Below are 26,102 nucleotides of genomic sequence, written 5' to 3'. Positions count from 1 at the left end.
CTTTACATAGTTGAATGTGCTGACAACAAAATCACACAAAAATAAAAAAATGGAAATCAAATTTTTCAACCCATGGAGGTCTGGATTTGGAGTCACACTCAAAATTAAAGTGGAAAAACACACTACAGGCTGATACAACTTTGATGTAATGTCCTTAAAACAAGTCAAAATGAGGCTCAGTAGTGTGTGTGGCCTCCACGTGCCTGTATGACCTCCCTACAACGCCTGTGCATGCTCCTGATGAGGTGGCGGACGGTCTCCTGAGGGATCTCCTCCCAGACCTGGACTAAAGCATCTGCCAACTCCTGGACAGTCTGTGGTGCAACGTGACGTTGGTGGATAGAGCGAGACATGATGTCCCAGATGTGCTCAATTGGATTCAGGTCTGGGAAACGGACGGGCCAGTCCATAGCATCAATGCCTTCGTCTCGCAGGAACTGCTGACACACTCCAGCCACATGAGGTCTAGCATTGTCTTGCATTAGGAGGAACCCAGGGCCAACCGCACCAGCATATGGTCTCACAAGGGGTCTGAGGATCTCATCTCGGTACCTAATTGCAGTCAGGCTACCTCTGGCGAGCACATGGAGGGCTGTGCGGCCCTCCAATGAAATGCCACCCCACACCATTACTGACCCAATGCCAAACCGGTCATGCTGGAGGATGTTGCAGGCAGCAGAACGTTCTCCACGGCGTGTCAAGACTCTGTCACATGTGCTCAGTGTGAACCTGCTTTCATCTGTGAAGAGCACAGGGCACCAGTGGCGAATTTGCCAATCTTGGTGTTCTCTGGCAAATGCCAAACGTCCTGCACGGTGTTGGGCTGTAAGCACCGCCAGCATTCAAAAGTGACCAAAACATCAGCCAGGAAGCATAGGAACTGAGAAGTGGTCTGTGGTCACCACCTGCGGAACCACTCCTTTATTGGGGGTGTCTTGCTAATTGCCTATAATTTCCACCTGTTGTCTATCCCATTTGCACAACAGCATGTGAAATTGATTGTCACTCAGTGTTGCTTCCTAAGTGGACAGTTTGATTTCACAGAAGTGTGATTGACTTGGAGTTACATTGTGTTGTTTAAGTGTTCCCTTTATTTTTTTGAGCAGTGTAGTTAGGCCATGTTCACACTGCAAAATATGCAGCATATTTCAGAGCGTAAAAACTTTTACATGTCATAATGCACTGCTAAAATGCTGGTAATAATCTTTCCATTGTTTTCAATGGTAAACATAGTTCACACGGGCAGGTATTTTTGTGCTGCTGGTTTAAAATACACTTCAAGAAGCGGCCTGTCACATATTTTATGCAGTGCGTCCCATTAAAGTCAACGGAAAACCATAAAATACGCTCAAGTGCATACAATTCAATAGAATTCAAATACACGTCAAATATGCCCCAAAATTAGACGTCAAATAAGAAGATCAGAATTCAGCAACCAATTGCACCTCTGATCAGCCACGGATTTTTCAGGATGAGCATTTTACAATGGAAAAAATGCTTGGATTTCAGAGGCTGATTTCTCTTGATATAACCTCAATATTTTTTCAACTTCATAATGATGCCGTGTGAACACAGCCTTATATTTGAGAGGTACATGATCACATTGTAACCAGGATTAATGGTATATTGGTACTTGTTTGGCTGGCACCATAGGAAGCCTAGCATAACTGATATATTGAACAATGTTCCAGGAAATTTGAATGTTATCTATTTTTTAAAAAAATCTGATAATGCTGAATATTTGCATTTGACGCAGATGGGTTCATTTGCATCTATTGATAGGAAAAAATGGGCAACCGGCCATCTTCTATGTTGTGTGTTCTAGACTCATATATCAGTTAATCCCCCATTCACGGTTGGTATCTTCAGGGCGGTTTGACCCTTCTCCTCTATACAGCATTTGCATTTAGCTTGTTTGGCCGCCAACTCTTTCTCTCTCCACACCACCATTAACGTGCATGCTTGGCTTATGGAGTAAGCCACTGTTAAAGGGGTATTCTGGTTCTATTAATTTATTTACGATCCACTGTACACTCGAAATGAGTCAGAGCAGCCGGTCGAGCATGCACATTGCAGCTCCATTCATTGGGATTGCCGGAAATACCAGATTGCTGTACTCGCTTATCTCCAGCAGTGAGAATGCATGCAGTGGCACAAAGCATGCTTCAGCAGTAGCGTCATTCAATTAGGGGTCCCTGCAAGGTATGAATCCCCTTTCTCATGATTGGTGGGGCTCCTAGAGGTCAGACGCACACAATATAATATCAGGTCCTGTCCTGTAGATGGGGGATAACTTGATTATAACCAGGCACCCTTAAAGGGGTTGTGTCACTTCCTCAAATATAATTTATTATGTAGAGAAAGTTAATACAAGGCACTTACTAATGTATTGTGATTGTCCATATTGCTTCCTTTGCTGGCTGGATTCATTTTTCCATCGCATTATACACTGCTCATTTCCAAGTTACGACCACCCTGCAATCCATCAGTGGTGGCTGTGCTTGCACACTATAGAAAAACCCACCATCCTATGTGCGCTCTCGTTGTTCTGGCCACCACAGAAGCAGGAACTTTTTCTTATTGTGTGCAAGCATGACCACCACTTTGCATGATGGTCGTAACTAGTGATGAGCGGCATAGGCAATATTCGTTTTTGCCATATTTCTTGAATTCTTTGCACAATATTCGCAATAAATTCACAAATTCTAGAATTCGTGATCTCCAGTCATTATTTTCGTGATTGCGCAAATCGGCACTGATGATGCGCATATTTTTTGCACAATACATGCGACTTCACATTTTATCAGGTCTGAGTAGATACAGTGGGGCAAATAACTATTTAGTCAGCCACCAATTGTGCAAGTTCTCCCACTTAAAAAGATGAGAGAGGCCAGTAATTTTCATCATAGGTATACTTCAACTATGAGAGTCAGAATGGGGGGGAGAATACAGGAAATCACATTGTAGGATTTCTAAAGAATTAATTGGTAAATTCTTTGGTAAAATAAGTATTTGGTCACGTACAAACAAGCAAGATTTCTGGCTCTCACAGACCTGTAACTTCTTTAAAGGGTTTCTACCACTTCGTTTCACATAATTAGCTGTCAGACCCTAGCGATCCGCTAGTGTCTGCTCTGCCAAACCATCCTAATATAATTGCGATCCTCCCTGTGAGCGTATGTATTCGGCGCATGCGCAGTGAATGTCTGACCGCTTTCCTGCTCAGCTTCCCTGCTCAGACATCTCCACTGCGCCTGTTCCTCGGAGCACTATGACGTCATTGCGCAGGCGCAGTGGAGATGTCTGAGCAGGGAAGCGGTCAGACATTCACTGCGCATGCGCCGAATACATACGCTCACAGGGAGGATCGCATTCAGGAGGAGATGGGCGGGCTGGAGGGACGCGCTGGGCAGCGGCAGTTTGTGAAGGTAGACGGAGCCTCTAGGTGCTAATGACGCCCCCATAGCACCTAGAGGCTCATTAGCATATCAATAAAAGTTCTTTTTTTAGCAAAACGGCTGCCCCAAAAGCAATTATATTAGGATGGTTTGGCAGAGCAGACACTAGCGGATCGCTAGTGTCTGACAGCTAATTATGTGAAACGAAGTGGTAGAAACCCTTTAAGAGGCTCCTCTGTCCTCCACTCGTTCCCTGTATTAATGGGACCTGTTTCAACTTGTTATCAGATATTATGAGTGCAGGACAATGGCCCCGCGGGCGTCGTGAAGCGCACAGCATCATAGTAACCTATGATGCTGTGCGCTCCTGTTCACATGATGTATGCTGCTCCGGAACATATGGCCCGCTTACGGACCGTATGTCTCGGAGGGCATACGGTCATGTACATGAGCCCTAATAGACACCTGTCCACAACCTCAAACAGTCACACTCCAAACTCCTCTATGGCCAAGACCAAAGAGCTGTTGAAGGACACCAGAAACAAAATTGCAGACCTGCACCAGGCTGGGAAGACTGAATCTGCAATAGGCAAGCAGCTTGGTGTGAAGAAATCAACTGTGGGAGCAATTATTAGAAAATGGAAGACATACAAGACCACTGATAATCTCCCTCAATCTGGGGCTCCACGCAATATCTCACCCCGTGGGGTCAAAATGATCACAAGAACGGTGAGCAAAAATTCCAGAACCACACGGGGGGACCTAGTGAATGACCTGCAGAGAGATGGGACCAAAGTAACAAAGGCTACCATCAGTAACACACTACGCTGCCAGGGACTCAAATCCTGCAGTGCCAGACGTGTCCCCCTGTTTAAGCCAGTACGTGTCCAGGCCCATCTCAAGTTGGTCAGATAAAACCAAAGTAGAACTTTTTGGTAAAAACTCAACTCGTCGTGTTTGGAGGAGAAAGAATGCTGAGTTGCATCCAAAGAACACCATACCTACTGTGAAGCATGGGGGTGGAAAGATCATGCTTTAGGGGTGTTTTTCTGCAAAGGAACCAGGACGACTGATCCGTGTAAAGGAAAGAATGAATGGGGCCATGTATCGTGAGATTTTGAGTGAAAACCTCTTTCCATCAGCAAGAGCATTGAAGATGAAACATGGCTGGGTCTTTCAGCATGACAATGATCCCAAACACACCTCCCGGGCAACGAAGGAGTGGTTTCGTAAGAAGCATTTGAAGGTCCTTGAGTGGCCTAGCCAGTCTCCAGATCTCAACCCCATAGAAAACCTTTGGAGGGAGTTGAAAGTCCGTGTTGCCCAGCGACAGCTCTAAAACATCACTGCTCTAGAGGAGATCTGCATGGAGGAATGGGCCAAAATACCAGCAACAGTGTGTAAAAACATTGTGAAGACTTACAGAAAACGTTTGACCTCTGTCATTGCCAACAAAGGGTATATAACAAAGTATTGAGGTAAACTTTTGTTATTGATCAAATACTTATTTTCCACCATAATTTTCAAATAAATTCTTAAAAAATCTGACTGTTTTTTTTGTTACTCATTATGTCTCTCATAGTTGAGGTATACCTATGATGACAATTACAGGCCTCTCTCATCTTTTTAAGTGGAAAAACTTGCACAATTGGTGGCTGACTAAATATCTAATGTAATTGGATAAGGAATAGGATCCAGAGGAAAGCACAGAGCACAGTAATGACACTCTGCTCTCTCTCAGAACTGCAAAAAAACCTGCAGAAAATGGCTGCTGGGGAGTTCCTTATATAGTAAACGGCAGGCCCGCCTTTAAAGCGGGGGAAAAGGGGCAGTTGCCCCGGGCCTAGTTGCTCCTGGGGGATCCAAGGCAGCTGCTTCTTTTGCCCCACGTTAAAGATGGCCCTGGAGACGCGGCGCAGAGCCGGCCATCCGTGACAAATCTCCATTAAGCGGTCCTTTCTGCATTCTGCGGACGTGTGGCCCTTTGTCTCAACCACCCATCTAAGCGCATGGACCGGCGCTGTACAATAGGCCAATCATTTAACAGGCAGGCCGGCCGGCAGCGTAACGTCACTCGCTCAGTCATGACGGAGCGAGTGATGTTACGCTTCTGGCAGGCCTGCATGCCATGGTGGTTAGATAGTAAGTACTACAGAAGAGGTTTGCGCTACTTTAGCAAAGAATAAGTATTACATCACTACACTTTACTGCTGTGTGGAGGGCCTGGTGTATTAGAGTAGAGTCACTGCACCGGGCCCTGCCGCGAGTGTTGCCAGCCTCAAGCCCCTCCTCCCTCCCTGCTGATACATCGCTGGCCGCACTGTGCAGCATACCGGCCGGCGATGTATCAGCGTGAGTATTCGGGGTCACCAGTTCCACAGAGACACTGTTATGGGGGGATCTGTGGATGACACAAATATACCATAAGCATAACAGTGTCATCTACAGATCCCCATAACAGTGTCATCCACAGATCCCCCATAACAGTGTCATCCACAGATCCCCATAAGTGTCATCCACAGATCCCCCATAACAGTGTCATCCACAGATCCCCCATAACAGTGTCATCCACAGATCCCCATAAGTGTCATCCACAGATTCCCATAAGTGTCATCCACAGATGCCCCCATAACAGTGCGTCATCCACAGATCCCCTCCATAACAGTGTCATCCACAGATCCCCCATAATAGTGTCATCCACAGACCACCATTAGTTCAAAACCCACCAAAAGCACACCTTTTGGTTAAAAATATTTTTTTTCTTATTTTCCTCCTCAAAAAACTAGGTGCGTCTTATCATCAGGTTTGTCTTATAAAGCGAAAAATACGGTACTTGCTTGCTCCTCCTCCCGACCTCCCCTGCCCTTTGCGTACGCCGCGCACCGTGACATCACGCGGAGGCACTGCAACGCTAGGGTGAGCCGAGCCCCGGTTTCCTTCCTGAACTGCAGAGCGGTGCCCACTTCCAGCCCAGATGCCCAGAGCACTAATCCTGAGCCTGCTGGAGTCTTCAGAACTGTATGTATTTACAGTAATTCACTGTAAGGTGGTTGGAGAAGGGGGGGGGGATTGAGAAGAGGGATGGAGGGGTGGATGGAGGAGTTAGTAGTACAGTACTATCTGCACATTGTAAAAAAAAAAAAGTAATCTGCAAAATACTATGTATTTGTGTCAGAAGTTGTGCTTTTTTTTATTTTGTGGTGGAGGGCCTGATTGCTTGTTAGGGTGTGGAAAGGCGGGATCCAGGGGGCCAAAGTAAATTCTTGCCCAGGGTCTTTAAAGACGGCCCTGGTAAAGGGGTAGGCAACTTTCCTATTGGTTGCTAGGGATGTTGCTAAGCTCTGACAAAGATATTGCAGCCTTCTCATTGGCCCACAAGCAAGAAGGGAGGTTACTGATGAAAAAAATAATTGAGAATATTCGCTATTACGAATATATAGCACTATATTCTACATCTTCGCAAATTCTCGAAGTGCCTATATTCGCAATAAAAATTTGCGATTAAAATATTCACGATCATATTCGTAACCATGGAAACGAGCAGTGTATAATGTGATGGAAAAATGAATCCAGCCAGTAAAGGAGGCAATATGGACAATCACAATACATTTGTAAGTGCCTTGTATTAACTTTCTCTACATGATAAATGCCACTTACTGAAGGAGCTTCCTAGGAGGGTGAGGGGCAGGGACTCACTACACACTACGCTCTAACTCTTGCATATACTGCATATTGGTGAGTTTTCCTGTCAGGCTGCTCAGCCATGATGGCATATCGTAGGCAGCACCACTATTGAATATCAGTGTAGTGAGGCCCTGTCCCTGCACCCCCCCCCCACCCCCACAGGCAGCTCTGCAAGTGGGGGAAACCAGTCCTACTCACGCTCTAGGATGGGTTGCCATTTTAAATTATTCCCGGAGAACCCCTTTAATTACGCAAACTTTGACGAAAGTGACGAAAAGTTTGAGTGACATCAACTGTACAATGCTTTTGTCCACACAGGCTTCTTCCCACCTCGCTATTGAAAATACGTGTTCATATGTATGGGGTTCAGGAGGGACAGCTGTCGGCCAAGCAAGCATTTGGGGGACAGCTATCTAAAATGTATGGCCATTTTAAGAATATACTCTTTGAACTAATCCCCCCCCCCCCCCCATCCCCCCTTTAACCACAGATCTGCATTTTTGTCTCTGGAACCATGGATCATACAAAGTCATTGCACACTTTTTTTGTATTTTAACTAACCCTGTGAGTATTATGCAGTAATGTGAAATAGTAATATAATAACATTTTAGAACAGACATATTTGATTTAATCCAGATTTGATGGCTAAGCTCATGTCATCCTTTATGTACATCTCCCCTTTTCTTAGACAACGCTTTCAGTTTTTTAATGAGTGGAATGAACTTTTAGCACTGTTGATAGCATAGATGTTTATTTTTCTATTATCCTGGGTCTAGTAGCATTTTTTTTCAGATTCCTGCTCCTTGATGGTCTTCAGTATTACATGAAGCCTTGGGTGGAAGTCGTTGAGTTCAAGTTAACATTGGTATGAAGTATTATTTGTTTGCTTGGGCTGTTACATTGTGGATCCACCCGACAAGTCTAGTAATGCGACTATATACTCCAAAATATTTCGGAATGGCACAGCCTGCTCCCCAGCTTACGAGTCCGGCCTGGAACCAGCGTCCCCCTGGTTCTTTGCATACAAGTGGACTGCCAGAGTCACCCTGCAATATAGGAAGTTAGTATACATACATGTTATATTAAGAACAAATCATATAAAGAATAAATAACCCCTCCGCCCAGACAAGATTGTTTTCAAGGGGTATTCTGGTGTTGCAATTTTCAGCATCAATTGACAGGAAAAAACACAACTTATCTCTTACTAATAGTGATTGTTTATCTCTAATGCTTAGTTTTTCCTGCGCTCCATCGCGGTCCCATGGCATTTTCTGCTGTGTTAGTTCCTATCCCAATGACATCACGTCTACATCTGAGATGTGGCAAAGCTCCTAAAGCTCTGCCCTGTCGACACAGCATAAATGACCATGCCTCTGAGGGAGGTTTTTTGCTTATTCTCCTGGACCCTGCCCTGTAGACGTGATGTCAGCAATGTCTCAGGATGGGGTTTTTCCAGCAGTGCTTCAAGCAGGCTGGGATCTGTGATGTTCGAGCTGGGAAAGGAAGGAGAGGCAGAGACCTGATGTTACACACACTCCTCATGCGTCTTGCACCAGGAAGTAAACACAGTGTGCGGATCACAGATTGTAATTATGCTGGAGGAGTCAAAATGCACTCAGAACTTCATCATCTGACTTATACAGTTGCAAGAAAAAGTATGTGAACCCTTTGGAATGATATGGATTTCTGCACAAATTTGATCTGATCTTCATCTAAGTCACAACAACAGACAATCACAGTCTGCTTAAACTAATAACACACAAATAATTACAAACCGGATTCCAAAAAAGTTGGGACACTAAACAAATTGTGAATAAAAACTGAATGCAATGATGTGGAGATGGCAAATGTCAATATTTTATTTGTAATAGAACGTAGATGACAGATCAAACGTTTAATCCGAGTAAATGTATCATTTTAAAGGAAAAATACGTTGATTCCAATTTTCACGGTGTCAACAAATCCCAAAAAAGTTGGGACAAGTAGCAATAAGAGGCTGGAAAAAGTTAATTTGAGCATAACGAAGAGCTGGAAGACCAATTAACACTAATTAGGTCAATTGGCAACATGATTGGGTATAAAAAGAGCTTCTCAGAGTGGCAGTGTCTCTCAGAAGCCAAGATGGGTAGAGGATCACCAATTCCCACAATGTTGCGCAGAAAGATAGTGGAGCAATATCAGAAAGGTGTTACCCAGCGAAAAATTGCAAAGACTTTGCATCTATCATCATCAACTGTGCATAACATCATCCAAAGATTCAGAGAATCTGGAACAATCTCTGTGCGTAAGGGTCAAGGCCGTAAAACCATACTGGATGCCCGTGATCTCTGGGCCCTTAAACGACACTGCACCACAAACAGGAATGCTACTGTAAAGGAAATCACAGAATGGGCTAAGGAATACTTCCAGAAACCATTGTCAGTGAACACAATCCACCGTGCCATCCGCCGTTGCCAGCTGAAACTCTACAGTGCAAAGAAGAAGCCATTTCTAAGCAAGATCCACAAGCTCAGGCGTTTTCACTGGGCCAGGGATCATTTAAAATGGAGTGTGGCAAAATGGAAGACTGTTCTGTGGTCAGACGAGTCACGATTCAAAGTTCTTTTTGGAAATCTGGGACGCCATGTCATCCGGACCAAAGAGGACAAGGACAACCCAAGTTGTTATCAACGCTCAGTTCAGAAGCCTGCATCTCTGATGGTATGGGGTTGCATGAGTGCGTGTGGCATGGGCAGCTTGCATATCTGGATAGGCACCATCAATGCAGAAAAATATATTCAGGTTCTAGAACAACATATGCTCCCATCCAGACGTCATCTCTTTCAGGGAAGACCCTGTATTTTTCAACAAGATAATGCCAGACCACATTCTGCATCAATCACAACATCATGGCTGTGTAGGAGAAGGATCCGGGTACTGAAATGGCCAGTCTGCAGTCCAGATCTTTCACCTATATAGAACATTTGGCGCATCATAAAGAGGAAGGTGCAACAAAGAAGGCCCAAGACGATTGAACAGTTAGAGGCCTGTATTAGACAAGAATGGGAGAGCATTCCTATTTCTAAACTTGAGAAACTGGTCTCCTCGGTCCCCAGACGTCTGTTGAGTGTTGTAAGAAGAAGGGGAGATGCCACACAGTGGTGAAAATGGCCTTGTCCCAACTTTTTGGGGATTTGTTGACACCATGAAATTCTGATTCAACATATTTTTCCCTTAAAATGGTACATTTTCTCAGTTTAAACTTTTGTTCCGTGATTTATGTTCTATTCTGAATAAAATCTTAGAAGTTGGCACCTCCACATCATTGCATTCAGTTTTTATTCACGATTTGTATAGTGTCCCAACTTTTTTGGAATCCGGTTTGTAAATGTTACCATATTTTTATTGAACACACCATGTAAACATTCACAGTGCAGGTGGAAAAAGTATGTGAACCCTTGGATTTAATAACTGGTTGAACCTCCTTTGGCAGCAATCACTTCAACCAAACGTTTCTTGTAGTTGCAGATCAGACGTGCACAACGGTCAGGAGTAATTCTTGACCATTCCTCTTTACAGAACTGTTTCAATTCAGCAATATTCTTGGGATGTCTGGTGTGAATCGCTTTCTTGAGGTCATGCCACAGCATCTCAATCGGGTTAAGGTCAGGACTCTGACTGGGCCACTCCAGAAGGCATATTTTCTTCGGTTTAAGCCATTCTGCTGTTGATTTACTTCTATGCTTTAGGTCGTTGTCCTGTTGCAACACCCATATTCTGTTAAGCTTCAGCTGGTGGACAGATGGCCTTAAGTTCTCCTGCAAAATGTCTTGATAAACTTGGGAATTAATTTTTCCTTCGATGATAGCAATCTGTCAAGGCCCTGACGCAGCAAAGCAGCCCCAAACCATGATGCCCCCACCACCATACTTCACAGTTGGGATGAGGTTATGATCTTGGTGTGCTGTGCCTCTTTTTCTCCACACATAGTGTTGTGTGTTTTTCCTCCAAACAACTCAACTTTGGTTTCATCTGTCCACAGAGTATTTTGCCAGTACTGATCCAGGTGCTCTTGTGCAAACTGTAAACGGGCAGCAACTTTCTCCATTTATAGACAATTTTTTTTACCGTGGACTGATGAACAGCAAGGCTTTTGGAGATACTTTTATAAACCTTTCCAGCTTTATGCAAGTCAACAATTCTTAATTGTAGGTCTTCTGAGAGCTCTTTTGTGCAAGGCATCATTCACATCAGGCAATGCTTCTTGTGAAAAGCAAACCCAGAACTGGTGTGTGTTTTTTATAGGGCAGGGCAGCTGTAACCAACACCTCCAATCTCATCTCATTGACTGGACTCCAGTTGGCTGACACCTCACTCCAATTAGCTCTTGGAGATGTCATTAGTCTAGGGGTTCACATACTTTTTCCACCTGCACTGTGAATGTTTACATGGTGTGTTCAATAAACACATGGTAACATTTAATTCTTTGTGTGTTATTAGTTTAAGCAGACTGTGATTGTCTATTGTTGTGACTTAGATGAAGATCAGATCACATTTTATGATCAATTTTTGCAGAAATCCATATCATTCCAAAGGGTTCACATACTTTTTCTTGCAACTGTATATTGCAATAAGGTTGAATTCTGCTATTTTCAGTTTTTTTGTAACCGGAAAACCCCTTTAAGTGGCACTAGGTAGCCATACAGTTTCCTAAAGTACATGAGTCTGGGATGCTTATCACACACTTTTCTCATATATATATACTCCTGTGGCATTACACTACAATGATATAGTCTATGGATGTGTTCTGTGTTGTGCATCCATAAACTTTTCTCATATATATATACTCCTGTGGCATTACACTACAATGATATAGTCTATGGATGTGTTCTGTGTTGTGCATCCATAAACTAGCTTAATAGGATTTGTCTCTAAGGTTCTATTTACATCACACTTTGGGTTAACATTTTGTGCATTTGCTTGGAAACTCCCACCATGTGTGCAGAATGAATGCAACTGTGTTTACCATTTGAACATATGGCAAAAGGACACTCTGCTAGCATGTGATGGATAAATGGGCACCTATAGCTACATTTGGCGTAGCCGCCGGGAACTTTCCCCAGCAGATGCACAAAATGTAATCCCAAAGCATAATGTGACTATAGGCTATATTGTGTCAATTTACATGTTTCCTATGACCTAATTCATCAACTGTGGATTGGATGCTGTCACATTGTGTATGTATGTGAGTGGAAACACAAAAGGGTTTGGTCAGCACATTCCAATGCGCAAGTGCATGCTGCTATGACTGGAAACATCCAACAGCTCTCTGCGAACCAAATAAAGTACAAAAACATATTGTAATGCTTATGCTATGCTAATGAAGTAGAGATGCTTGCAAATGCATTTTGTACAAAATTATTTGAGCCCGTCTGCCACACGTCAAGGCGATCTCTGTAAGATGGGAACCTAACACTAAGTTCCACCTGTTAAGTACCATGACAGCGACATGAAATTCAGGGGGTGTAGGTTCCACATGCATGCTGAGTCACCTTTGATTTTTATCATTTTTGGCACCAAAATGATTTACATTGAATACAGGGGATGCAAGTACCAACATGCATGCCGAGTCCACTACCCACTCCATACCTCTCCTGGTGTCAGGGGCTTCCAGTGAGTGGGAAGGAGCAGGCTTATAGTGCCTCCCAGTATTGCCTCTTACATATAATGCCCCCAGTAGTGGCTTTTTTACATATAGTGCCCCCAAGTAATGAATTTCTACATATAGTGCCCACCTTTAGTGCCTTTTTAAATTTAGTGTGCCCCCACTAGTGCCTCTTTATATATGGTGCCCCCCGCCCCTAGTGCATCTTTATATATAGTGCCTCTCGTAGTGCCTCTTTATAGGTAGTGCCCCTCATTAGTACCTCTTTATATATAGTGCTCTCCCCATTAGTGCCCCTTTATATCTAGTACCCTCCTGTAGTGCTTCTTTTTATATAAAGCTCCCTGTTGTGTTCACAATGGAATAAATAAAAAAGAGCAGGTGTTTCCCTTGTATTTTGCACTGGAGGTGTGGCTGACTTCAGTCGGTCGTGCACTCCTGACCAGCCTGTCTGCCTCATAGGCTGATTTTAATTAGCATGAGTATAACGCTTAGCCTGCTCCTTCCCACTCACTAGAAGCCCCTAACACCAGGAAAGGTATGGAGTGGGTAGTGGACTCGGCATGCATGTTGGTACTTGCATCCCCTGTATTCAATGGAGGCCATTTTGGCGCCAAAAATGATAAAAATCAAAGGGGACTCAGCATGCATGTGGAACCTACACCCCCTGAATTTCATGGTCGCTGTCATGGTACATAACAGGTGGAACTTAATGTTAGGTTCCCGTCTTACAGAGATCGCCTTGACGTGCGGCAGACGGGCTCAAATTATTTTTTACAAAATGTATTTGCCAAGCATCTCTACTTTATTAGCATAGCATAATCATTATATTTTTTTTGTACTTTATTTGGTTCGCAAAGAGCTGTTGCATTATATGTTGTGGTGTGAGTGGCATGTGATTAAGACCATGTTTAGTATTATTCAGTTACCTAATGGATGCATTGTAAAGCAGTGGTCCCCAACAACCGGGCCGTGTATCGGTATCGGGCCACGGATCATCTGGTACTGGTCCATGGGGAGTGCCAGTATTGAACGGCGGGGACAGGAACTTTTGGCTCTTGTGCCCCCTCATTTAGCTTCATAGGCGGAAGGCCACTAGGCCTGAAGCCTATGAGGCAGTGCTAAGGTGCAGGATGGTCGTAATGATGACATCATTGCGACCTCCTGTGCCAGGTCAGAGACGGAGTGACACCATCATCATACTGCCAGAGACCCCAAGCAGGAGGTCGTGATTACGCTCGCAACCGCCTGTGCTGTGACAGACAGCCGGATGGAGGTGAGTACAGTATTTTGCTCTTTTTAATTTATTCCATTGTGAACACTACAGGGAGCATTATATAAAAAGAAGCACTACAGGGGGGGTACTAGATGTAAAGGGGCACTACTGGGGGGAGCACTATATATAAAGAGCCAATCTGACAGGTGCATATTTTAGTTTAATTCTGGGTACACCATTTTTTTAACATTGGCATTCAGTTTGACCACTGATGTGGCCCAAGCATCACTGTCACATTCTTGTCCCAGTAAAGAAAGCATGAGAAGCCCTGAGTGATGCCATTGAACTGAAAGACAGTGGTCTACTGCACTTGTATAAGAAAGGTATGTGGGCAATATTTAAAAATAATGTATATTAGTAAATGGTATGGCCCCCTAGTTTCAAAAATTCATTAATTAACTAAAACAAGTGATTTAGGCCCATTATAGTCAATAGTCAGATCTGAAGTCCAATAGATTAGTGTATTAACATTCAAAGCCAACTTACCTGGCATGCATCTTTAGTCCCATCAGAATACCCTGCACAGAACATCCTTGGAGATATCTGATAATGGTAGAGGTCACAGCAAGTATCCTGAGAAATTAACCTAAGGTCAGTCTTCTGGAGAACATCACTGTTAGGTCCTAAAAGTAAAAAGTCTGGTTTAGATTAACACAATCTGCTTCTCCAAGATTTGCCATAATACTATGGCTAGTATGAGATAAATATGGATGGAAAAGGTTTTCCATAAATATAAAGTTCTTGTTGTGGAAAATGGAGATCTATGTGCAAAGCATCTCAACTAACGAAGCATTGAGTATAATGGTCCACTCAAATCCTTTCTTGCTCCTATTATACTATTTCTTTACAAACAACGTGCTACTTTGTCATTTTAAGTAGTGAGTTACTTACCAAACTCATTTGCTGCCCCCCAACCTGTCAACCAACATGTGGAGCCAGTAGGAAAATGGTGGGTACTGGCAGGAAGACAAATAGGTTGGACATGTGCAGACGTGAGGGGAACAGGATGGTCCAGTTGGACAAGGGCTAAGTCGTAGTCATGTGTGTCTGGATCATGGTAAGGGTGGAGGATCAGCTGTGTAACTTTGAATGCCATCTCCTTCTGGCTACTTCTGCTAAGGCGCACCTTTCCCAAGATCACTGTCCAAACTTCTGGAGTAGAGAGACTGAAATGGGAAGATAAAACAAACATTGTAGACAAATCTAGTTATCTCTGTGCATGTCCCTGTAGAGGGCACCATTGCAGATCATGACAAGCAATGATCGAGGCCTTAGTCCAAGCAAGCTGCATGAATAGCCTACAAGATGACATCTATGGATGTCCTGATCTGTAGGGATCACGACTTCTGGGAGGGTTTAGAAAACTGTTATTTCACCTTACCCCACTATATAAACAAGCATATTTATGAATGGAGAGAGGCTACTCTCCTACAAATATACAAAGAATCAGTCATGTTGAAATCCAATAATATCCTACAATATCTGCCATTGTGAAAGAGTCGGGAGGCCCCAATACACATTCTGTTGATTCTTACTAATGTTGAAAAGGCTTCTGTGCGAGGTCAAAAGAGTGATTTCTGGGGATGTATGTTATATGAAGATGCAGCTGATGACTGTTTAGTCACTGTTGGCCTTATAAATATTTAAGAGGTTCATTCATTTTTGATAAGCATCATCCGAAAGTTCGTAGGTTGTTTCATTAAATATTCTCCGGAATAGAAATTGGCCTTTAGTCTTTGGCAAAAAAAGCCCATGTTCCATGGGAAAGAAAGTGATTGTTATAATCTCTATTCAGTCATCTGTTTCTCTATTTTCTAAAATATCACCCAAACTATGGTGCACAGCTTGAAGCTTGTTATGCTATATAAGATCTCTATACACCGACCGCTCTTTAATACGTAATAACATTATTAGTGGGGATATGCTCCTATGTGGGCCCCCAAGCACCCATTACTGTTACTCCTGTGAATAGATTTTCTTCCTGATAAGTGGTCTGCAACAAAGGTCAAAGGATTTTTTATTTTAATAAGGGGCTTTTTCCTCCCTATATTTAACTGCAGCAAAAAATGACCAGAAATTTGTAGCAAAGGGAGGGCAAGGGCTTAAAAGGGAGTATATCATCAATTTATTATTATAGTATCTAATATATAAAGCTGAGTGTATGTATGTGTGTCGCATGTACAATCACGAAATTTGGCACACAGGTACATCAGGTGTCCGGGAAGGTTTTAGACCGGGTCTCAGCTCTCTAGCACGTACCATTCCTGAGATATATATATATATATATATATATATATATATAAAAAAAATGCATTAGCCAATAGAAGCTTGGTCACATGACCCTTATCAGCCAATAGAAGCTCGCAGGTCCTTAGTCTCCACATACACACAGTTTTACACTAGATTTCCATAACAACCCAGCCATTTTTCTTCACTGCTGTAGGTCAGCTTTAAAGGGGCAGGGCGCTGTGGATGTCACTTTTAAGGAAGCGGAGTGCTGTGGAGGTCACAGTTAAGGGGGCAGGTAGGGTGGCCATTCAGGCCACTCTCAAAAGATAGACTTAAAAACCTCGCCCCCAGGTCCCACTAAACTACGCCCCCAACCCAGTTAGGCCACACCCTTTCCCACACTGCAGCCGACAGGGATTGAAAAAATCAACTTCTGTCAGCTTCAGGGTTGAGAGGGAGGGTGACTTTCTCCCTGCATCTCACACTCAGACAGCACAGTGCTGCTGTCTGAGAGTGATCTGTTCAAAAGAACACCCCTGTCTCCGACCAGGCCCTGCGCCGGACGAGGACAGGGAGTCTGAAAGCCGGACTGTCCGGCCTAAAACCAGACCTCTGGCCACCCTAGGGGCAGGCTGCTGTGGAAGTCACAGTTAAGGGGACGGGCTGCTATGGAGGTCAGTGTTAAGGGACAGATTTCTGTAGAAGCCACTGTTAAGGGGAAATCACTGTTAAAGGGATATTCCGATCCCAGACAATGGGGGCATATCGCTAGGATATGCCCCATTATCTGATAGGTGCGGGTCCTACAATGAGAACGGAGCGGACCTACAATGAGAACCGAGCGGGGAAATAAACAGAGGTCGCACTGCGCATACACAGCCACCCTCCATTCATTTCTATGGGGCCGCTGAAAATAGCAGAGCGTTGGCTCGGCTATTTCCATCTGCCCCATAGAAATTAATGGGAGCAGGGGCCGTGCGTGCACTCCCATTCACTTTTATGGTAGCAGTGGGAGCAGCGCTTGGTGGTGGACAGACCCTGGGAAATCTGGGGTCCTCCAGCCACAGCTCTCCCCGCTCCGTTCTCGTTGTAGACAATGTGATCCTAGTGATATGCCCCCATTGTCTGTGATAGGAATACACCTTTAAGGAGATGGGGTATTGTGGAGGTCACTAATAAAGGGGCGGCAGCTGTGGAGGTCACTGTTAAAGGGGCGGGCTGCTGGGGAGGTCAGTGTTAAGGGGACGGGATGCTGTGGAAGTCACTGTTAAAGGGGCGGGCTGCTGTGGAGGTCACTGTTAAGGGGGCGGGATGCTGTGGAGGTCACTGTTAAAGGGGCGGGCGCTGTGGAGATCTCTCTTACGGTGGCAGGGAACGTGGAGGTCACAGTTAAGAGGACAGTCTGCGAGGTCAGTGTTAAAGGGCGGGGTGCTGTAGAGGTCACTGTTATAGTGGATACTGTCGATATCTTTTAACGACACACACAAACATTAAATTAAATAGATGAAATATACCTGAGCGAAGCCAGGTCCTTCTGCTAGTAAATATATATATAAATATATATATATATATTATATAATATATAGGGAGTATATCATCAGGTTATTATTATACCTGTGTTTTAATATTTCATAGCAGTGTTTTTTATTTTTCTGTGTGTAACTACATAATGCTCTGATAACTTTGACCGAGGTCTCAGACCTCCAATAGCCTGTTAGGTTTAAGGCTTGTTCACAATCACCATTAGAAAATGCCAATTTATGCAAATTTCAAAGCTTTATAAATACCGAGAATTCTCTAACCTTGTCCCAAAGCAACTGCCTAACACTCTGAAAATGAAAATGGTTGAGACCCACTAAGCAGGAGAAGTCTATAAGGCTATAAGAAGATAGCAAAGTGTTAACAGGAACAATGGAGGTCAAGACAAGGTCTGAAAAATTCATAGACAGCTGCTTGTAGGATTTCTAGAAAGGCAAATCAGAACCCCAGCTTGACTGCAAAAGACCTTCAGGAAGATTTAGCAGACTCTGGAGTTGTGGTACATTGTTCTACTGTTCCACAAATATGGCCTTCCTGGGGAAGTAATTATCTACAAATGGATAATGATCCTAAACACATAACAGATTACCTCTAAAGGCGCAAGCTGAAGGTTTTACCATGGCCTTCACAGTCCCTGATCTGAACATAATTGAAAATCTTTGGATGGACCTCAAAACAGTAGTGCATGTAAGATGGCCCAGGAATCTCACAGAACTGGAAGACTTTTGCAAGGAAGAATGGATGAAAATCCCTCAAACAAGAACTGAAAGACTCTTGGCTGGCTACAAAAAGTGTTTACAAGTGATATTTGCTACTACGTAATAACCATGCAGGGTGCCCAAAATTTTGCTTTGGACCCTTTTACTTTTTTGTTGTTTTAAAAAAGGTAAATGATCAAAATAAAATAAAAGTTTTGCTAAAAAAAAGGGAATAATTAATCTTTAACTTAATACCTTTTGGAGATGATTTCGTCTTCAACTTGCTAGGGTATTGAGTTCCATCACAGGGGCTCAATATCAGGAGAAAACTGATCAGTTTTATCCTAATGCATTCTGAATGGAGAGCAATCCGTTCAGTATGCATCAGGATGTCTTCAGTTCAGTCACTCGTACGGTATTTGGCCAGAGAAAATACCGCAGCATGCTGCAGTATTTTCTCCATCCAAAATTCTAGAACACTTGCCGGAATGCACAATCCGCCATTATTTTCCATTGAAATGCATTAATGCCGGATCCGGCACCAAGTGTTCTGGCTAAACGGATCAGTTTTTCCGGCCTGCGCATGCGCAGACCTTTAAAAATGAAAAATATAATAATAATACCGGATCCATTTTTCTGGATGACACCGGAAAGACGGATACGGTGTTTCAATGCATTTGTTAGACGGATCCGCATGTCTGGTTTAATAGAGTATATCTGTAGTGCCCTGGAGCAAGGGTACTTTGGACTATGGACTTGCCCTTATTGCTACTATGCAAAGCCATCAAATCTCTACTTTATTGCACTTTGAAGAGTTAACTATGTTTATTAAGTGTTCTTGCATGGCAAGACCATTTACTGTTATCTCACATATGTATTCTTATTATTATAGACAAATTTACCACCCTAACTCCTCCTACAGTTTTTACACTACATAGACAGTAGTATACCGAAACGTGCGGATTGTTCCCGATTGGTGTGCTATTACTTTGTGGAATGTTTCGCCGAATGGTTCACGAAATATCGGCGTTTATGTGGCAAAATTGGTCCCATAGGAATGAATGGCGGAATGTTCAAAACTAGAGTGGGAGCTGACAAGAGCTAGAGTGGGAGCTGAAAAATCAGGACATGATTTCTAAACTGCCACCACTCCCTCATTTTCAAGCCCACCTACACAAATCTTATATCAAAGCGTTCAGCTATCCCTGCTGCCACTAAAAATGTCAACGGCTAAGCCATAGTCCTGATAGTTTTCACAATATCTTAGGATAATGGACAAATCTAGATTCCCTTCAGTAAATGAGGGGAATAGAGAATGGAAAGAAAGGGGCGCACAATAGGGTAGTATGTATATACAGGTAAAAGGGATGTAGTGAGGATTATGAAGACTCACCTTTTGGGGTTGTGCTACTATAGGCACAACCCCATTGAAAGCTTATAGTAATGAGACCTTTGTACCGTAACTGCAGCCGCAGACTAAGAATTATTTCGGATGGGATGTCCAGTCCCCCAAAAAGGAAAAGTTGCAGTAGATAAGGAAAATTCTGCTTCGGCGCGAATCCACGATGAATACAGTCTCAATGGAGTAGGTTCTTCTTATTTATTGGAAACGGTTTCCAATAAATAAGAAGAACCTACTCCATTGAGTTTTCACAATATGACCATTTGTTTGCAACTCACGCCGCCCATTGACATTCATTGAAACTCCATTCTAGCCATTTGAAGGGCAATTTCTAAACTGCGACTGTGCCTTCATTTTCAATATTTCAGAGACATACAATGCATCAAAATGTAGGTCTGGGTCTTGTGATTATCACAATATAAAGCTCTTCGCTGTAGGATTTATCATGTTTAAACTACAACCATTTGAAGATGGAAACCGCCAGTAAAGTGAGCAAGTTGGAGCAGTTTGTTTTCAACCGCTCTTCTCTGCCCTTGCTGTAGAGTGAGTTGCCATAGGAACCCAGGTGTGTGAGCAGCCAGAAGAGTGACAAAAGCTAGAGTGTGAGCTTAAAAATCAGGACATGATTTCTAAACTGACACCACTTCCTCATTTTCAAGCTCACCTACACAAATCGGCTGCTAATGTTTTTATAAATGTATGTTTTAATGTAACTGTGAAGCACTTTGGGCAACAACATTGCAATTAAATGTGCTATATAAATAAATAAAAGTTGAAATGCATTTCTCACTCTATCAAGCTTGCCATGTGCACTTTTTAAATTTGATCAATCAATTGGTTAGTGTAATGTTTACTATCTTTACTTACTCCAAACACTCCACACAGTTACTCTGCCCAGTCCAACCTTTCCACAGTTACTCCAGCCACTCCAACCACACAACAGTTACTCAAGCCACTCCACCCAGTTACTCCGCCCACTCCAGTTGTAGACTACTGGTGGAGGCAAGAACACCACACAATTTCCCCAGAAATTGTAGCTTTTCTAGTTGTAATATATCCTGCTCATTTGCACTATTATTACATTATAGCTGCACTTCACTGTGGAAAGGGTAAGTCACAGCTAACTAATGCTGAGAGACTTTATGACTTTCTACCTAAGCAAAGTATTGGAGGAAAAAAACAGACACACTGATCTTCCGATTCTCTGCTGTGACATTCCCGTATACTTGCATTGCAGCTCTATACAAGTCTATGAGAGACAGAAATTGTAACAATGTTTCTGTTTAGGTTGTGCTTCTCCACTCCATCCCTCCCATTAGAAGGTTCTAGTTCAGCTAGAAACTGTATATAAGGAGAGCAGTCAGAGCCCCTAGTTGTCTATAGAGAGGGACCAATGCTTAGTCAGAGAGACTCTTCCAGACTACATGAGTGATCCTATTAAGAGGCTAGATGGGGATACTCTGCCACAGATCCTGCCACAGATCCTGAGTCACCAGCCCTGTAATCAGGGAGCCACAAACCCTGGGCCATCAGTCTTTGTCCAGTGCCAGACTTCTGTGAGAGAGGGGCAGCTAGCTCAGGCCTTTCCTCAGCCCTCTTATGCCAGGGAAAAGCCTGCTCAGTGCCTTGCCTATATTGTTTTGCACTTGAGTTCCTCCAGTGAAAAAGCGCATTGGTTTACTGAAATACCTGACACTCTGGACCTATTTCCCTTTATCTCATCCACCACGCCTTACCACCATTTCTGGAGAGTTGCAACATGTGGTGACACCTCAGCAGTGTCTGGAGGATCCAGCATAGCATTTAAGCCACCCCAAACCTGGCATTTTTATCATTTGCAACCAATCACAACTCCACTTTTATTTAATTAAATTAGGCATGTTAGACACATTTCTTTTCCATACAGCACACTCATGGATGACATACATTGATATGCTTATTTTGCACTACAACATGATGCATGCTTTAGTAAGTGCCAAATTTTATGATGTTTAGTATGTTATTCTATTGTCCAAAAACAGCATGATGTCTAATCTTAGTTCAGTAACATTTTATACAGTCATGCAGCCACAGCCACCATGCTAACAATTATGTACTTGGAGGAAGGTACTATATTTCCTTATGGAGAGCCCCTTAATTGGCGTGAGGAGTCTTATAGGATAGGCAATGCTCCTCTGGAATTCTGGAAAAAGGTTATGCAAATGGGCTTTTAACAAGCTTTGCCTCTAATGTCACCAGATGTAAGGTAGCTATCCTATAAGTCAATGTTCGACCTTTTAAAGTAGGCCTTGAGGCATTACTATCCAGGATAGCTACCTTACATCTCGTGTCATCTGAGACAGAGCTTGTGAAGAGCTCATTTGCATAACTTATTTCCTACAGTTATGTACAAAATGTAAAACACAACCACCCTGTGTATTTTACCTATCATGAGTAAAGCAATGAGCTGCAGTCAGGACCCATCTGTCTGCCACTAAGCTCCCTCCACAAATATGTGATCCTTGAACTTGTAGACTCGCCTGCCATGGCCATTCTCCTTCTTGTGCTTGAGTTCCTCCAACAATACGACTTTTTAGGGCCTGTACACCACAGCCTAAAGACAGAAGAAGAAGATCAATAGGAATAAATACATTTAGAAAAGTGAGCAAAAATTTATTGACCAGTATTTAAGGGGCTTGTTCAGTAAAAGGAGATCAGATGTTTGTTTGTTTTTTAACATAATAATGTTTCGTTAGAGAGTCATGTCAGATGGGTCATCTGTATGAGCTGGGAATTTCACCAGATGCCAAAATAAGGCCTCTTTCTCATGTCTGTGATGGCATCCACAACAAGACGGTCAGTGGTTTATACGTGAGGTATCTGTATGTCTGTTTTTTGCTTTCTGTATATCATCCATATTCCACGAACACAGCCAGGCTGAAAATTAATTTCCAGAGCATATTCTAGCAATGATCCATAAAAGCCAGGTAAGAGGCCTAAGTGCTCATGCAACACTATGGCATCTTCATGCAGCTCATTGGGGGTCCCAGACAGGGGTGGGTTGGCAACTTAAAGTGGCCCTGGAAAAAAAAAAACTAAAAGTAGCCTATTCAAATTGACAGAAGGTGGGGACAAAAAAGTAGGTGGGCTCAGCCATATCATTTGCAGTGCTGGCCACAGGCCTCTTCCAGCCTGGAGCCTGAGATGCTTGTGCTCCTGTGCCATTTGTACGCTGCCTCAAAGGCTTCAAGTCTGGTGGCCTGTTTCCTATGAGGGTGAATGGCAGGGCAGGAAACCACAGGTAAGGCCTCATGCACACAGCCGCTGCCCGTCTGTGCCTGTATTGCGGCCTGCAAGCAGCAGGTCCGCAATATAAGAGCACCGGCTGTGTGCACACCTTATCATGGATGCAAACCCATTCAATTAAATGGGTCCACAATCCAGAAGGAGCGGTGTGGAGCGGAGGCATGGAACCCCACAGAAGCACTGTGGAGTGCTTCCACTGGGTTTCTCGACGTGCCACCGCACCGCAAAAAAATTGAATATGTTCTATTTTTTTGAGATGCGGACAGATCACAGACCCATTCAAGTTGATGGTACCTGTGCATTGGGGACTGCAAATTGCGGTCCCCAATGTATGGAAGGGCCGGTATATGAGGCGTAATGGTGATACAGTTGAATTCAGGAGAACACCTGTAATACCCGGCTGGGTACATAAGTTCCTTATGCTTCTATTGTTATGTACCCATCGGCCTGAGGATACCTTGAGTGGTAAGTCCACCGATGGTCCCAGGAGTCGGACCCCAGCCGATCTCATATTTATGACCTATGCGAAGGATATGCCCATAATATGAAAATCCCAGAAACGCTCTTTAATTTGTCATATACAGTATAAGGCCTCATGCACACAACTTTTGCGGCTCGGATGCGGACCCGATCACTTCAATGGGGCCGCAAAAGATGCGGACAAAAAAATATAGCATGTCCTATTCTTGTCCGTTTTGCGGACAAGAATAGGCATGTCTACAATGGGCCGCCCGTTCCGTTCCGCAAATTGCGGAAGGCACACGGGCGGCTTCCGTTTTTTGCAGATCCGCGGTATGCAGACCGCAAAAAACAGCACGGTCGTGTGCATGTAGCCTTACATTGAGATGATGTTTCTTTTTGTCCTTCCACTATTTTTAATAGGGCAGAATGTTTGAAATATAACAAGGACATTGCGAAAAATAACTTTCGTAGCTACATTTTATTAAGGGTACTTTCACACTAGCGTTATTCTTTTCCGGTATTGAAATCCGGTAAAGGGTCTCAATACTGGAAAAAAAACGCATCAGTTTTGTCATAATGTATTCTGAATGGAAAGCAATCCGTTCAGTATGCATCAGGATGTCTTCCTTGTACGGTATTTGACCAGACAAAATACCACAGCATGCTGCAGTATTTTTTCCGGCCAAAATCCCGGAACAATACCGCACTTGCCAGATCTGGCCTTAATTTCCATAGAGATGTATTAATGTCAGATCCGGTACCAAGTGTTTTGAAAATTGCCGCATTGCTTTTCCGGTCTGCGCAAAAGCTTTTTTTGCTTTTGATGTTTGAAAAAGATTTACATACCGGATCTGTTATTTCCGTTTGCACACGGTTTGCCGGATCCGGCAGGCAGTTCCTTTGCTGGAACTGCCTGCCGGATCCAAACAACGCTAGTGTGAAACTACCCTAAGAAATGTTAAAGGGCTTCTGTCACCCCACTAAAGAGATTTTTTTTTTTTTTGGGCTAGTTAAATTAGTTATATTGCGATATATGAAAATATAATAGTGTTACTTACTTTGATCCAGCAGTTTCTTCCAAAAACGAAGTTTTATAATATGTAAATTAGGTCTCTACCAGCAAGTAGGGCGGCTACTTGCTGGTAGCTGCTGCAGAAAACCGCCCCCTCGTCGTGTTGATTGACAGGGCCAGTCGGGATCTCCTCCTCCGGCCAGCCCTGTCGGCATTTCAAAAATCGCGCGCCTGTGTTCATTCGGCGCAGGTGCTCTGAGATGAGGAGGCTCGTCTCCTCAGAACTCCCTCAGTGCGCCTGCGCCAATGACGTCTTCTATTTCAGTGATGTCATCGGCGCAGGCGCACTGAGGGAGTTCTGAGGAGACGAGCCTCCTCATCTCAGAGCGCCTGCGCCGAATGAACACAGGCGCGCGATTTTTGAAATGCCGACAGGGCCAGCGGGAGGAGGAGATCCCGGCTGGCCCTGTCAATCAACACGACGAGGGGGCGGTTTTCTGCAGCAGCTACCAGCAAGTAGCCGCCCTACTTGCTGGTAGAGACCTAATTTACATATTATAAAACTTTGTTTTTGGAAGAAACTGCTGGATCAAAGTAAGTAACACCATTATATTTTCATATATCGCAATATAACTAATTTAACTAGCCCAAAAAAAAATATCACTTTAGTGGGGTGACAGAAGCCCTTTAAGTTTTGCAGTTTTTCATAAGGTACAGCTTGACCTGACAGGAGAAAGGACCTTGTCTTAAAATAGGAAATAAATAAGAAAATGTCACAGAATACTCCATTACTCATCCTTATCAAGGAATAAGACTGGAATTCATATGTCTGGGGCTGAAGTTATATCTAACAACATCTAAGTTTTAATAGTTTTATGCTAGACCAATCTTACTGCAGTTCTGTTCATCAGAGCCGTCTGCACAGTCTTTAACAGAGTCACATTCTGGGTTATTCTTTTTTACACAGCTCCCATCTGCACATCTGTAGTTGAAGGCTCCACAAGAAACCGCTGTGTAAGAGGCAAGACAAAAATACAGTTTAAAAATCACATGAACCTGCCACATTGATCTTTCATCTATATTCTCTGGCTCCATTCTGCGGTCTTCTAGGCCCTTGGCCTGTAAGCTTCCAGACATGCCATGTGCACCAATGACTGGCCTCTGCAGTGGGGTGTCCCCAAGTGGCCCGTCACCGCTGAGGTCAATCATTGGTTGCAGCGGCACCCATGACCCTGTCCAGAAATTTTCAGGTTGGGATCGGAAGGTCACATAATGGAGACAGAGCAGCAGGGAGCAGGCAAAGAACCCTCCAGTTCAAGAGAAAAAAAAACTATTACTGGGAAGCGAACAGAACCCTTACCTGATGCCCTTTTTGTATCTCTTTAGCTGCAGATTGGCGAATTCCGGGGCTCCGCTTCTGTCATACAAGATGGCCACACTGCTTCTCAGACTTCAGACACTTCCTATTTGTCC

General features: G+C 43.6%; 1 protein-coding gene across 2 annotated transcripts in view; it reads right to left on the bottom strand.

Annotated features, from left to right (window-relative positions):
* Nucleotides 1-7,761: 7,761 nt before the first annotated feature.
* Nucleotides 7,762-26,102, bottom strand: part of TMPRSS6 (transmembrane serine protease 6) — a 130,033-nt gene continuing 111,692 nt past the window's right edge. For both annotated transcript variants that reach the window (XM_040407379.1, XM_040407378.1), the window contains 5 exons: nt 25,523-25,639; nt 22,295-22,463; nt 14,894-15,168; nt 14,489-14,625; nt 7,762-8,128 (listed from right to left, as the gene is read on the bottom strand). In XM_040407379.1, the coding sequence (XP_040263313.1) occupies nt 7,958-8,128; nt 14,489-14,625; nt 14,894-15,168; nt 22,295-22,463; nt 25,523-25,639 (869 nt within the window). In that variant the 3' untranslated portion in view covers nt 7,762-7,957. The remainder of the gene's footprint in view (nt 8,129-14,488; nt 14,626-14,893; nt 15,169-22,294; nt 22,464-25,522; nt 25,640-26,102) is intronic.

This window comes from Bufo bufo, chromosome 9 (genome assembly GCF_905171765.1).
Source record: "Bufo bufo chromosome 9, aBufBuf1.1, whole genome shotgun sequence".
Taxonomy (NCBI): domain Eukaryota; kingdom Metazoa; phylum Chordata; class Amphibia; order Anura; family Bufonidae; genus Bufo; species Bufo bufo.
This window is presented reverse-complemented; position numbering and strand designations above follow the sequence as displayed.